This window comes from Salmo trutta, chromosome 13 (genome assembly GCF_901001165.1).
Source record: "Salmo trutta chromosome 13, fSalTru1.1, whole genome shotgun sequence".
NCBI classification, from domain to species: domain Eukaryota; kingdom Metazoa; phylum Chordata; class Actinopteri; order Salmoniformes; family Salmonidae; genus Salmo; species Salmo trutta.
In genome coordinates, this window is record NC_042969.1 from 66,520,869 (window position 1) to 66,536,718 (window position 15,850).

The following is a 15,850-nucleotide window of genomic DNA, read 5'->3' on the forward strand; positions in this document are numbered from 1 at the left end:
AAAAGTATTTCACTCACCTGTGTCTTGTTGTTGTTGTGGCGTTGTCCCCAGGAACCGGAGCAGAGTGGCAGGACAGGCACAGTGAGCAGCGTTGGCAGTAACCAGTCTATCCCCAGTATGTCGATCAGCGCCAGCTCCCAGAGCAGCTCTGTCAACAGCCTGACCGACGCCGGAGATGACAAGAGCGAACTGGACATGATGGAGGGAGACCACACAGTCATGTCTAACAGCTCCGTCATTCACCTCAAACCGGTGGGTAGAGATGATCTTGGAGCTGCAGAATAGCTGGACACTGCCTTAATTATAGTGACATGATTCGGTGAAATGCACGACATAGTGATTATATTGTTTCCTAGTGGCTTTCACAGATTATTTGTAAGCGTTTTTTTTCTGCCGTTGATGTACTGCGTTGTATTTGTTTCCTCAGGAGGAGGAGACGACTTACCGTGAAGAGTCGGAACCTAACAGCCGGCCACTCACTGAGCCCCAGTCTCCCCCTGCGCACACTCCACGGCCAAAACACCACCGCAACCGCGAGCACTTTGCCACAATACGCACAGCCTCCCTGGTAAGAGCACATCGAGCCGTAGAAATACAATGATACTGTAGTTAACATGATTTAAAAATTTACCCTTAAAGGCCCAGTGCAGTTAAAAACGTGATTTTTCTGTGTTTTATATACATTTCCACACTATGAGGATGGAATAATACTGTGAAATTGGGATAATGATTATAATACCCTTTTAGTGTAAGAGCTGTTTGAAAAGACTGCCTGAAATTTCAGCCTGTTTTTGTGGGACGGAGTTTTGGCCTGCCTGGTGACATAACCAGGCGGTAAATTAGTTAATGGACCAATAAGAAAGAGAGTTTCAAACCTCTGCCATTAACAGCTAGTATTCAGTTTCCCACCCCCCACTCAGACCCACTCAGTGTGTCAAATCGGAGGGTCTGTTGTCCGTACCTCTGGCAGTCTCTATGGGGGTGCCACAGGGTTCAATTCTCGGGCCGACTCTTTTCTCTGTATATATCAATGATGTCGCTCTTGCTGCTGGTGATTCTCTGATCCACCTCTACGCAGACGACACCATTCTGTATACTTCTGGCCCTTCTTTGGACACTGTGTTAACAAACCTCCAAACGAGCTTCAATGCCATACAACACTCGTTCCGTGGCCTCCAACTGCTCTTAAATGCTAGTAAAACATATGCTCTTCAACCGATCGCTGCCCGCACCCGCCCGACTAGCATCACTACTTTGGACGGTTCGGACTTAGAATATGTGGACAACTACAAATACCTAGGTGTCTGGTTAGACTGTAAACACTCCATCCAGATTCACATTAAGCATCTCCAATCCAAAACTAAATCTAGAATCGGCTTCCTATTTCGCAACAAAGCCTGCTTCACTCAATGCTGCCAAACATACTCTACTCAGCAAATTGGATGTAGTCTATCACAGTGCCATCTGTTTTGTAACCAAAGCCCTATATACTACCCACCACTGCGACCTGTATGCTCTCGTTGTCTGCTCCTGTAGGAGAGTATAAGAGTCCAGAGTTCTATGATAAGCATTATGTTTCCCCCAGGTGACCCGTCAGATGAAGGAGCACGAGCAGGACAGTGAGCTGAGAGAGCAGATGTCAGGCTATAAGAGGATGAGGAGGCAGCACCAGAAGCAGCTGATGGCCCTGGAGAACAAGGTGAAGGCTGAGATGGACGAACACCGGCTCCGTCTGGACAAAGAGCTGGAGAACCAGAGGAACAGCTTCGCCCAGGAGATGGAGAAACTCATTAAGAAGCATCAGGCCGCCATGGAGAAAGATGTACAGTCGTTTTCTCACGTACTCCATACTTACTTCAACATTCATACTCTGTCTAGATTCTACTGCTGTTCCCTAGGTCGCTGTTAAAAGTTATTGTTTTAAATGAAGTTTTGGGGGCGTTTTCAAATGTTTATTTTGTGTGTGTCTGCAGGCAAAGACCTTTACTAATGATGAGAAGAAGTTTCAGCAGCACATCCAGAGCCAGCAGAAGAAAGAGCTCAACAGCTTCCTAGAGTCCCAGAAACGAGAGTACAAACTCCGCAAGGAGCAGCTCAAAGAGGTAGGGAATCGCATGCAGTGATACAGATGAACAGTCACATTTTAAGGCTACACACACAGTATACAAGGCTTCAAACATTGCTATATCATTTGAAGAAAAAACACATGACATGCACAAATGTTTGCCTACATGATCCTCTCAGCATGTCAGACAAACCTTTACAGAAAATGTGTAAATATGGACAGCAAGCTCCTGTTTAGAATTTCTTAAAGTGGCAATCTGCAGTTGAAACGATAACAAAGCATGCTCCCCGCCACTGATCTGGTTAAAGGTTGAGGGATGGGGCTGGAGAAAGTGTAACCACACTCAAATTCATAGCCAGAGCTATGGATGCAAAGACTGACCATCCATGATATCACAATTATAGTTTTAACCATGTTTAGAGGTTATACAGTGTTTTTGTTAACTTGACTTCGTTTACAAACATTGGTAAAACAAGCTTATATTTTGGCTTTTGATGGGGTACAACAGTTGAACTAAGCTCATGAGGCATTTATAAGTTATAATGTTCAAGAAAGAATGGGTTTATATCATTCATGGATGTAGTACGTGTAGATTTCCCCTTTAATCTCTGTCCTTGTTCTTCCCCCAGGAGTTGAATGAGAACCAGTCGACCCCTAAGAAGGAGAAGCAGGAGTGGCTGTCCAAGCAGAAGGAGAACTTCCAGCACTTCCAGGCTGAGGAGGAGGCCAACCTGCTGAGGAGACAGAGACACTATCTGGAGCTGGAGTGTCGACGCTTCAAGAGGAGGATCCTCATCGCGCGCCACAACGTGGAGCAGGACCTAGTGAGAGAGGTCAGCTGTAATCACTCAGCTCTCCTCATTCATACAGTCCCTTGTTCCTCTCACTCTCCTCAAAACAGGGCCCCCTTGCCTGCTCTCGGTCTTGGTTTTGTAACCATGGCTCAGCTGTGTGTTCTGCTCATTTTCCTACTTCCATATGTTTTGTAACCATGCCTTTACCCTGTGGGATCCCATTCCCTGGTTGTCATGCTGCCCTTTCTCTTATAGAATGCAGTTTTAGCCTAACCTGTATGGTTGTTCCTCCCTGCCTGTCTGTCTGTGTGTAGGAGCTGAATAAGCGTCAGACGCAGAAGGACCTGGAGCATGCCATGCTGCTGCGGCACCATGAGTCCATGCAGGAGCTGGAGTTCCGCCAGGTCAACACCATCCAGAAGATGAGGGCTGAGCTGATCCGCCTGCAGCACCAGACAGAACTCACCAACCAGCAGGAGTACAACAAGAGGAGGGAGAGAGAGCTCCGACGCAAACACGTCATGGAGGTCCGACAGCAGCCCAAGAGCCTCAAGGTGAACACACATATATACTAACACACACAATTCCCATAAACTGTTGTTGTTTTGTGTTACCGTTAATGGTCTTTATGTAGGGACCTGACCCCTCACTGTTCTGTTTGTCCTCCCTCCTCTGTCCCAGTCCAAAGAGCTCCAGACTGACCCCTCACTGTTCTGTTTGTCCTCCCTCCTCTGTCCCAGTCCAAAGAGCTCCAGACTGACCCCTCACTGTTCTGTTTGCCCTCCCTCCTCTGTCCCAGTCCAAAGAGCTCCAGACTGACCCCTCACTGTTCTGTTTGTCCTCTCTTCCTCCTCTCTCTATCCAAGTCCAAAGAGCTCCAGACTGACCCCTCACTGTTCTGTTTGTCCTCTCTTCCTCCTCCCTCTATCCCAGTCCAAAGAGCTCCAGACTGACTCCTCACTGTTTTGTTTGTCCTCTCTTCCTCCTCCCTCTATCCCAGTCCAAAGAGCTCCAGACTGACCCCTCACTGTTTTGTTTGTCCTCTTCCTCCTCCCTCTATCCCAGTCCAAAGAGCTCCAGACTGACCCCTCACTGTTCTGTTTGTCCTCTCTTCCTCCTCCCTCTATCCAAGTCCAAAGAGCTCCAGACTGACCCCTCACTGTTCTGTTTGTCCTCTCTTCCTCCCTCCTCTATCCAAGTCCAAAGAGCTCCAGACCTGACCCCTCACTGTTCTGTTTGTCCTCCCTTCTCTGTCCCAGTCCAAAGAGCTCCAGATTAAGAAACAGTTCCAAGACACATGTAAGATCCAGACCAGACAGTACAAGGCCCTGAGAAACCACCTACTGGAGAGCACACCAAAGTCTGACCACAAGGCTGTCCTGAAGCGTCTAAAGGAGGAGCAGACCCGCAAGCTGGCCATCCTGGCTGAGCAGTACGACCACTCTATCAACGAGATGCTCTCCACACAGGCTGTGAGTCACACCAGGATTTTAAAAACACTGCAGGAGAGGGGATGACTTTCTAAAAAGCTGACTACTGATGATAGGCATTTTGGCAATGAGTCGGATGAACTCGTGGATAACATTTGTATCTCTCTGCGTTCAGTTTGGATGGAAGTTGCTAACTAGTACGCTAGCAGATACCTATAGACTTCCGGTCATTGTGCTAACGCTAGCTAGCATTGGCTTGTGGAACTACCTCTAACTTCCTTTATACACACAGAGACATAGAAATGGTACCCATGAGTTCATCTGACTCTGGGGAAGTAGATGAATCCCTGCACAACTTCTATTTGTGCCTCTACCTGATGGAATCGCTGTGCTCAATGCAATGGCACTTACAAATGTAGATCCTTCAAACACCCCCAAACAGGGAAACAGATCCCAATCAAAGGTGTTATCATGTGCTCCACTAAGGCAGTTATTTATCTTATAACTTGTCTTTGTGGTAAAAATGATGTGGGCAAAACGGAGTGAAAATTAAAAGTATGAATCTTGGAGCATCGTAGCACTATTAGCTGCTAAAACTCAACCTACCCAGTTGCGGCCCACTTTTTGGAAGCGAACCACTCGATTTCGTCCCTACGTTAAATCGGCATTGAACACGTCACCCTCCCTAGGAGAGGGGGTGACCTCGACGATTTATTGTTGAAACAAGAAACTGCCTAAATCTTTAATTTAAAGACCCTTGCTCCCTTCGGTCTCAATGTAGACTTTGATCTAAAGCCATTCTTTTGATTACTGTGATTTTTATTTATTTATTTATTTATTTTATTTCACCTTTATTTAACCAGGTAGGCAAGTTGAGAACAAGTTCTCATTTACAATTGCGACCTGGCCAAGATAAAGCAAAGCAGTTCGACAACATACAAAAACACAGAGTTACACATGGAGTAAAACAACATACAATCAATGATGCAGTAGAAAAAAATAAGACTATATACAATGTGAGCAAATGATGTGAGATAATGGAGGTAAAGGCAAAAAAATGCCATGGTGGCAAAGTAAATAAAGTATGGCAAGAAAAAACACTGGAATGGTAGATTTGTAGTTTGAAGAAAGTTAAAGTTAAAATATAAATATAAATAATATGGTGCAAAGGAGCAAAATAAATAAATACAGTAGGGGAAAAGGTAGTAGTTTGGGCTCAATTAAAGATGGGCTATGTACAGGTGCAGAGATCTGTGAGCTGCTCTGACAGCTGGTGCTTAAAGCTAGTGAGGGAGATAAGTGTTTCCAGTTTTAGAGATTTTTGTAGTTCGTTCCAATCATTGGCAGCTGAGAACTGGAAGGAGAGACGACCAAAGGAGGAGTTGGCTTTAGGGGTGACCAGAGAGATATACCTGCTGGAGCGCGTGCTACAGGTGGGTGCTGCTATGGTGACCAGTGAGCGGAGATAAGGGGGGACTTTACCTAGCAGGGTCTTGTAGATGACCTGGAGCCAATGTGTTTGGCGACGATGATGAAGTGAAGGCCAGCCAACGAGAGCATACAGGTCGCAGTGGTGGGTTGTATATGGGGCTTTGGTGACAAAACGGATGGCACTGTGATAGACTGCATCCAGCTTGTTGAGTAGGGTATTGGAGGCTATTTTGTAAATGACATCGCCGAAGTCGAGGATTGGTAGGATGGTCAGTTTTACGAGGGTATGTTTGGCAGCATGAGTGAAGGATGCTTTGTTGCGAAATAGGAAGCCAATTCTAGATTTCACTTTGGATTGGAGATGATTGATGTGAGTCTGGAAGGAGAGTTTACAGTCTAACCAGACACCTAGGTATTTGTAGTTGTCCACAAATTCTAAGTTAGAACCGTCCAGAGAAGTGATGCTGGATGGGCGGGCAGGTGGAGGCAGCGATCGGTTGAAGAGCATACATTTAGTTTTACTTGTGTTTAGGAGCAGTTGGAGACCACGGAAGGAGAGTTGAATGGCATTGAAGCTCGTCTGGAGGGTTGTTAACACAGTGTCCAAAGAAGGGCCAGAAGTATACAGAATGGTGTCGTCTGCGTAGAGGTGGATCAGAGATTCACCAGCAGCAAGAGCGACATCATTTATGTATACAGAGAAAAGAGTTGGCCCAAGAATTGAACCCTGTGGTACCCCCATAGAGACTGCCAGAGGTCCAGACAGTAGGCCCTCCGATTTGACACACTGAACTCTGTCAGAGAAGTAGTTGGTGAACCAGGCGACGCAATCGTTTGAGAAACCAAGGCTACTAAGTCTGCCGATGAGGATGTGGTGATTAACAGAGTCAAAAGCTTTGGCCAGGTCAATGAATACGGCAGCACAGTAATGTTTCTTATCGATGGCGGTTACGATGTCGTTTAGGACCTTGAGCGTGGCTGAGGTGCACCCATGACCAGCTCTGAAACCAGATTGCATAGCGGAGAGGGTGCGGTGGGATTCAAAATAGTCGGTAATCTGTTTGTTGACTTGGCTTTCGAAGACCTTAGAAAGGCAGGGTAGGATGGATATAGGTCTGTAGCAACTTGGGTCAAGAGTGTCACCTCCTTTGAAGAGGGGGATGACAGCAGCTGCTTTCCAATCTATGGGAATCTCAGACGACACGAAAGAGAGGTTGAACAGGCTAGTAATAGGGGTTGCAATAATTTCGGCAGATAATTTTAGAAAGAAAGGGTCCAGATTGTCAAGCCCAGCTGATTTGTAGGGGTCCAGATTTTGCAGCTCTTTCAGAACATCAGCTGAATGGATTTGGGAGAAGGAGAAATGGGGGAGGCTTGGGCGAGTAGCTGTGGGGGGTGCAGTGCTGTTGAATGCAGTAGGGGTAGTTAGGTGGAAAGCATGGCCAGCCGTAGAAAAATGCTTATTGAAATTCTCAATTATAGTGGGCTTATCGGTGGTGACAGAGTTTCCTATCCTCAGTGCAGTGGGCAGTTGGGAGGAGGTGTTCTTATTCTCCATGGACTTTACAATGTCCCAGAACTTTTTAGAGTTGGAGTTGCACGAAGCAAATTTCTGTTTGAAAAAGCTAGCCTTGGCGTTTCTAACTGCCTGTGTGTATTGGTTTCTAACTTCCCTAAAAAGTTGCATATCGCGGGGGCAGTTCGATGCTAATGCAGAACGCCACAGGATATTTTTGTGTTGGTTAAGGGCAGTCAGGTCTGGGGAGAACCAAGGGCTATATCTGTTCCTGGTTCTAAATTTCTTGAAAGGGGCATGCTTATTTAAGATGGAGAGGAAGGCATTTTTAAAAAATAACCAGGCATCCTCTACTGACGGGATGAGGTCAATATCCTTCCAGGATACCAGGGCCAGGTCGATTAGAAAGGCTTGCTCGTTGAAATGTTTCAGGGAGCGTTTGACAGTGATGAGTGGAGGTCGTTTGACCGCTGACCCATTACGGGTGCAGGCAATGAGGCAGTGATCGCTGAGATCTTGGTTGAAAACAGCAGAGGTGTAATTAGAGGGCATATTGGTTAGGATGATGTCTATGAGGGTGCCAGTGTTTGCGGCTTTGGGGTTGTACCTGGTGGGTTCATTAATAATTTGTGTGAGATTGAGGGCATCAAGCTTGGATTGCAGAATGGCTGGGGTGTTAAGCATGTCCCAGTTTTGCAATTCTTTGTAAATGTTTGTAGGCCTATGTAGCCATATTGTATCTATGATCGTATGCTATCATTTGTTTTTTATATGTTCTATTTATATCTGTAAATGAACCAATGATATCAAGCCACACCCGGCCATGATTACAGACACCTGTATCTGTCCTTTGACACTATATAAACTAGTGACCCGCAGTGTTTCATTATACCCTGATGAAGACAGCTTGTCTGTCCAAACGTTGGTTATTCAATTATTGCATCTGAGCTCCTAGTGTGCGGATCTCCTTTTTTTTGTTGAAGTAGATAAAGGGCCTTATTGCCAAAGTCACAAAGTATCCCTTTAACATTGTACTGTCTGGCTCCCCTCTCGTGTCTAGCTGCGTCTGGATGAGGCTCAGGAGGCTCAGTGCCAGGTGCTGAGGATGCAGCTGCAGCAGGAGCTGGAGCTACTCAACGCCTACCAGAGTAAGATCAAGATGCAGACGGACGCCCAGCACGACCGTGAGAGGAAAGACCTGGAGCAGAGAGTGTCCCTCCGGAGGGCCCTACTGGAGCAGAAGGTCTGATCTTCCATACTGGGGAATTTTTTTTTAACATGGGTTGCGTCTCAATTCGCACCCTATTCCCTGTATAGTGGACTGTGGTCAAAAGTAGGGCACTTTTAAGTGGAAAGGGTGCCATTTGGGATGCAGTGGCAAAAAGTCTCAATTGACATTTGGGCTTATTTAATTTCAAGCTCCAGACTTTGCTGTTATCATTGCTAAACCAGTGCTATTTTTACACAAACATATTATAGTACTGAGCAGCTGTGTGTGTGTGTGTGTATCTTCAGATTGAGGAGGAGATGCTGGCCCTTCAGAACGAGCGTTCGGAGAGGATCCGTAGTCTGCTGGAGCGCCAGGCCAGAGAGATCGAAGCGTTTGACTCGGAGAGCATGCGTCTAGGCTTCAACAACATGGTGCTGTCCAACCTCTCTCCAGAGGCCTTTAGCCACAGCTTCCCTGGGGCCCCAGGCAGCTGGGCCCACCCCCAGACACAGCACCACTCTGGGGGCTCCTCTCAAGGGCTACACTGGGGCAGTGGAGGGTCAGGGCACCAAGGCAGCCATCACCAACACCACTACCATTCTGGTCAGGGAGGGTCCCCCATGCAGCAAGCCTGGGGCCAAGGCATGCAGGGAGGCGGGTGTCCTCAGCCGTGGGGCCACCCCTCAGCAGGGCCCCTGGGGGCCAGAGGCAGTGGAGGAGTGCAGAACAGCCCTCAGGCACTGAGCAGGACAGCCTCAGGGGGGCGCAGTGAGCAGGCTATGAGCAGGAGCACCAGTGTCAACTCTCAGATATCCAATGGGTCGCACCTGTCCTACACATAGACTCCCAGCCCAGCACCAGAGTCAGAGTAGGGCGCTGCAGAGTGGGACAGCATGGGCTGAGCTCTACTACACCTCCACCTCTACTTCCCCTCTCTCCTATCCCTTGTTCCTCTCCTGCCCTGTGTACAGATGTGGATGCGTGTGGAAATAAATGTTGCTCAGGTCAAAAGGGCTGAAAGAGGCACACCCCCTCTACACAGCAGTTTATTAGCACACATACAGATCAGTTCTTCTGTTTCTATAGAAACCATTCAGTGTCAACACTTAATACTTCCTCCGTTCTTTATTTTACAGTTCTCTCTCTTAGAAATCATTTTCATGTACATATTTGTGCCACTGCTCTCCTTTTGCACCACTGAGACCACTGTCAAAAAGCCTTTTGACATCTGCTAACTGCTTTTCATTTTTTTTAATGTTGTGTCTATCAGTCACAGCAAGCTAAGACAGCCAATGAAATTCCCTTGCTCCAAATTTCATAATACATTGGCCCATCTATCCAGTTACTTGATTTTTTATTTTATTTTATTCTCCTTATGCCAGCCTGTTTTTATGGTTATTTTAAATAGCTGAGATTGTTTCTCTTTCCAAATCAGAAGAATGTTTTGCATTCTAAAAGATTTTAACAGGGAGAGATTTAAAGAACTGCTCAGATACCATATAGAGCTCCTTGACAATACCTGAAACAAATGAAAGTTGGTTTGAAATGATCATTTAGGTTTGAGGATGTGAGGGACACAACAATGCTGTTGGCTTGTATTATGGCCAGCTTCTATAAAACTAGCTTTTGTTGTTCTAGCCAAACCTACTTTAAGCCAGGCAGTTGTTATTAAACATCTCACAAACTTAGTTACAGGAATGTGGTGAAATTTTGTGGATAGTATTTTTTTAGTTTTCACATACAAGGATCTAAGGGTTTTGTAGAATTAGTTAAATTATGTTGAACTGTTCTTATTTGTCTGGTTTTTTTTATTAAAGAAAGAAAATATTTGGGGGAGAATTGCAGCTGGTAAGAGCAAGATATTGAGCAAGATATGTTTTTTTAGCAGATGTTATATCATTGAGGTAGGATTTTTGTTGTGAAATTCAGTTACACTTGCCATTTGAAAGCTCAGTGTTTACATTTAATATATTGGAGAAGCAGTAACAGACAGTGAACCTTTTTATATCAATGAGCATTTAGCCAGCATTTAGTGATCTGCATTTTATTTTACACCTCCCTGTGGGAGTTTAAGCTGCTAATCCATCCATTTGCCAATAAGAACACTAAAGCAGAATATGAATGTTTTTAGATGCTATTTGTTTTATTTGTCTGTTTCGGATAAAAAGCTAGGGGCCAGGCTGACCATAGCTTCAACTATGGCCATATTCAACTCAGTTCTGTACTACTGTACTGTGTGATGCTGGCCACTAGGCTGCAGTCTTCACTTATTGTCAACCGTTCCTTAGGCCATAATAGCCCACCTACAGTAGATCCAATCTTCACTGTTTAGGGTTTCCAAGTGGGTGTGTGTCTCTCATAGCATTACTACATCAGTCAAAACCAGAGGGACATGGTAGAGCCTGAGCCATAATAAACTATAGGCTTAGCTAACAGCTAAAAGTTTATATGTATGTTAATACTCAGTAAGATGGTGCCTTTCTATGCCCTGATACTGATCATTCATTCTCAGTGTAAAACGTGCATATTTTTTGAATGTTTTAGTTCAGCTCAGATTGATTAAATTATTACACTTCAAACTAGTTTCCATTTAGTTTACACATTGGCATTGTTCAATGAAAATTATGTATCTCAGGATGAGAGGATCCCAACATCTGTCCTCGTGTACCTCTGAAAATGATGTCCATATCAGGAGAATTGTGAAGTGATTAGTTGAACAGAAGTTCTGAAGGTGATAATATCATGCATTCAGGTACTTGAGGGCTGGTTCTGGGTGTCTCTGCTGTGCGGAGGATGACAGATTGTGAGTTTCACCTTAGTTGGCTGAATGACCGAGAAGGAGGATCAGTATAATTCATGCTGGGCTACATGATTGTCAGATACAAGAGCAAAGACTCTGTAATGCCTTTAAGAACCCTGACGTTTATCAGTTGATTTTATTTGAGTGCCTTTAAATACTGCTGCCTTGTCAAAGCACTTTATACAGTATAAAAAATGTATACAGTAAAACAGATGGTAGTTTGACTTTATTTTAAGTACAGAAACCCGAGGGATGCATCTAGTGTGTCGGTATTATGTGGTTTGAAGTGAGGAAGTTGAAAAGTCTAGCTAATAGTTGACCTTAAAGTCCGATACGGAGTCAGGATTTGAATGCCTGGGGTTATTACAAGTGAGTTACCAGTATGTAGACACATTTCTATGGCTCTGTGGAGGATTCATGTTGGACAAGAACAAAACAGATTATAGAGTATGGTGACGGGGTTAGTTAAAGGACTTCTATTGTATGCTTGGTTGAAAAAAACCTTTCGCACAAAATGTTCCAGGCCAGGTTTAACATGAAAGCAGTGGGTACAGTAGAGCAGAGCTTCCATAAGTAGAAAAAAGTAGTATGGTTTCAGAATGTGTTTGAAAGGGAAAGATGTCATCTCTATGTGAAGGCTGTTTTTGACCATAACAGCAGGCTTGGCAAGGAGTACATGTTTGTGGGAGCTGGTTAATGTAAGGCAGTCAAAGTGTTTAAAATGATAATGGTCCACAACTTGAGCAAAACTAAGAACTCCGCAATCAGGAAAGAAGAGCCCATCTCACCACCCTAAAAGTAACAATGGCAGGTGAATGAAGCTCATATACTTGTTACTGGTGTTCAGCATGTAAATATAACACTCACACTAAATTATCATTCTACACTTATGTTGGTGAGTGGTTAAAAAGTGGTTAAAGCTGGAATCCTTAATGGTGAAACTGCCATGTCCATTTGGGATATTACAACAACAAAGAAGTTACTGCATAAAAACGAAAGCCCCCCCCCCCAGACATTGCACGTGCAATTTTTTTTGTTGCCACACTGCTCGACGCGCCTCTCATTAGTTTTGTCCACAAAACAATAACAAAGCTGCTGGGGCGGGCAGTGGCACAGTTTCCCCTAATGCAGATTCCATCTTTAAAGGTGGCAAAGCACTTATGTAGTTATTTACTTGGACACCCACAGTGGGTTCTATCCATGAACATGTTCTCCACTTTTTGGTATTTTCCTCTTAACTGTTTTTTTTTTCAGGGGTGAGTTTATGCCATTTTGGTTCCCCTTTTTTCTCAACTTGCATTCCCTCACACACCAAGTCTGCATTTATTATGAGGGTAACTATCTCCATCTGGAAATCTAAAACACTTTAAAAACATATATATTGAAAAGGCCACGAGGCTTAAAAAGACCTAGAGATGCAGATATCTTAGGAAATGTATCCTCTTTTCATTAAAGTGGGGTGAAATGTTCATATTGTGTGTGTATATATACAATTTAAGAGATTAAACATTTTAAAACTGAACTTGCATTGTGAAAAAGAAAATAACAAATAATCTCTAAGACTAACATTATTTAACTTGACAGATACTAACCAAATATTAAACAACGTTGAGATTGGTATGAGGGTCTGTAAAAGTAACTGATGAAAAGTGAGCTTGGTTGTGTGTACACTGACTCTTACTGCTTCCTGTGCATGCATAGCCTACACTGTCATTTTCCTTTACTGTCACACACTTTGTTAGTCATTGCCCCCCTCATGAAGCCTTTCATTGCAGTGAGTCTGTACCTCTGGTATGTTTTCTCCTATTCCACCCTCTCTACATTCACATCCACCAGATTAGTAACTATTCTGTTTGTTCTTGTTGAATGTGATGCTGCAATTGTGCAGCAAAAACGTGTTTGATTTCAGGGGCACAAAGATGCTGGGAAGATTTGTTTATTTTTTGAGACGTGGGAGCAGTTTGTTTTAAATGGTTGCAGACTCTAATCCCCCATTACAATTCTCCCATATCTGCCTCTGGATCATATCCAACTGTCCTTTCCAAAAAGCAAGCATGGGTCTCATTATGTTACAGTACATAGACTGTCCCAATACTCTCCAAAACCTTCCACCTCTTGTTTCCTTTCATTTGTAACCACAGAGGTCAAAAGCCTCAATAGGTTAATTTACCAGTATAATGCTTATACCCACCAAGTATTTTATGAATAGTGGCCAGGGGGAAAAAGGAGCAGTATTTCTGATTATTGGGACCTAGCCCTTGTTCAGGTCAACAGCTTTTTCGGGCCAATGGTTCATGTCAGGCCAATGAAAGGTCCTTGCTATCTGTGATCCTTGGGACGTTCCTACCCCATTGAAGTTGATATTTTAAATTGGTTAAGGTAAAAGTTTGGGTAGGGACGTCCCAAGGATCCCGGAAAGCACTAAACGCCAATGAAACCTCATCTCATACGAGATCGATTGCCAACCCGTCACACCATTTTGTTAATAATTTCTCCCCCCCCCCCACAAAATTGTTTGACTACTTAGATATTTTTTATTCATATTTGTTTTAATAATTTACAAGGCTTCTCCACCAACCTGAATAATGTTTTAAATTATCATTTAACATTGATGTTGTCAACTTTTGTCCTACTGACTGAAAGTATGGGATACTGAGTGAGAAACAAGCTAAAGAAAAATGGAGGTCCTCCCTCTGGTCAAACACTGTGCCATACCAGAGCTGCCAAGCCCAGACACCACTGCATTGTTTCATCTCAAGAGTTACCTAACATTACCCTTGGCTTGGGCTGATGGCATGAAATGTTTAGAAATCGCATGATATGAGCCGTTCTGGTCAGATGGTCAATGTAGAGGCTTGAAAAGATGGTGACAGGCTACTTATGAAAACAGAGGGTCCATTTCTATGAGGATGTCAGTATTCTTCCTTGGCACAGCATTACCACTACAACTCTTATATAACCTGTATTAAAATGTATAGATTGTGAAACCTGTTATTGAATGTCTGAAAGATTATGAAGATTATACATTTTCACCAACAAAAAATACAAAAAAGTGAGTGGAAATGTGTAAAAAGATTCATAAAACAAAAGAATAAAAACTAGGATAAAATGTACTATTTTGTTTGTATTATAATTACTATTGTGCTGGCAGAGATATTGAACAGAAATCAGCTGTAATAAAGTAATTTTAGTATATAACTTGTGTCCTGTCGTTTCAATTTGGAGCATAAGAAATTACTTTTTTGTTGTTGAAAATGTGTAGTTTTTACAGAATCATTGAGCCTGGTTGCTATTCTCTGTCCAGCTATTACATTCCTCTCCTTGTACTCTGTGTCATTTGGCATATGTATGGAGTGATTTCAGCTGTTGTATTTTAATTTGTACCAGGATATTGCATTTGTATTTCATGATTCGAAACAACTGAATGAATATTGCATTCAGATTTTAAATTCCATTTAAATTTTATTCAATATTCAAATGCAATATTTAAATATTCAGTTTCATTATGGTAGATATTGCATTCATTGTCTGTATGAAGTTTACAAACTATAATTTAAAGTTTTCATATATCCAACTTCTCAGGTGCATTCAGATTCAGTTCTGTAAATTCAGATAAAAAAAAATCAGAGACAACATCCTGGTACTTTGCCAGCCAGGAAAGGTAATTAAGAACAGATAGGATCAAAGGCTGTGTTAAATGGAAGCTTCTGGTGGTTTTTTGAAGCCAATGTGGCATTTTGAATTTATATTCTTCCTATGAATTTGTCTCTAGCATTTGAACCCTAGTATAACCCCATTCCTGAAAGCTACGACTCTGGAACATGAATGTGCCTTCGGTTCCCCTCTATTATGATCACAGGGTGCGTTAGAAGGGAGTGTAAAAAAAAAAGCACTTTGGCCCCGATAAGAATATAGTTCAATAGCCCTGGCTGTCATAGCCCTTCTACGGATAGCCTTTCCACTCCCTATTTAATCTTGCTCTTGTGGCTAACTGGGCTCAAACCAGGTCTCCATGGCACAAGACTGTGTTAGCCCACTTAGCTAAAGCCTATATAGATAAGTTCATGTAAAGGATGACACACTGCTTGCTTAACGAGTACCGTTTCCCCCTGATTCAGCTCATATGGAGACTCGAACTCAGGACTTTTACCTCATAAACACGTGACTGCACTTCTGAAGCATTTCAACCCATTGTGCTATTAAAAAAAGGCCTTTAATTGTGCAAGGGGTTACACTTCAGGCTGAGGAGTGAGTTTCACAGATCACCATCTGCTACACTAATACAAGTCTTCAAGATCCAGCAAAGTTACTCATCAAAAGAGCGTAGTTTGGTGATTCATGCTTATCGGATGAGAACCTTGCCTGTGCTGAGACCTGAAGACATGTTAGTTTGACATGTGTTAGATGTTGTTAGTTTCAGGTCTTTCAGTAAGGGTGTTCATTATAAGGTTAACATGTAACTGATTGGATTAAGACTGTGTTAGCCTGTTGAGCTAAAGCTGAGATCATGTGATGAGTAACTCATAGACCTGAAAAGTTGCATTGTCTGGTGCAAAGGAGATCTGGGTTAGAAACCCATCAGTCAAACCATAGATATTAAAACT

General features: G+C 43.4%; 1 protein-coding gene across 1 annotated transcript in view; it reads left to right on the forward strand.

The window, feature by feature from the left end:
• taok1a (TAO kinase 1a) overlaps positions 1-14,444 on the forward strand; it is a 29,576-nt gene extending 15,132 nt beyond the window's left edge. Inside the window, exons 12-20 of the mRNA XM_029773212.1 lie at positions 52-252; positions 428-568; positions 1,586-1,822; positions 1,974-2,102; positions 2,695-2,898; positions 3,174-3,413; positions 4,119-4,331; positions 8,297-8,479; positions 8,752-14,444. Coding sequence (XP_029629072.1) covers positions 52-252; positions 428-568; positions 1,586-1,822; positions 1,974-2,102; positions 2,695-2,898; positions 3,174-3,413; positions 4,119-4,331; positions 8,297-8,479; positions 8,752-9,288 — 2,085 coding nt within the window. The 3' untranslated portion in view covers positions 9,289-14,444. The remainder of the gene's footprint in view (positions 1-51; positions 253-427; positions 569-1,585; positions 1,823-1,973; positions 2,103-2,694; positions 2,899-3,173; positions 3,414-4,118; positions 4,332-8,296; positions 8,480-8,751) is intronic.
• Positions 14,445-15,850: the final 1,406 nt, after the last annotated feature.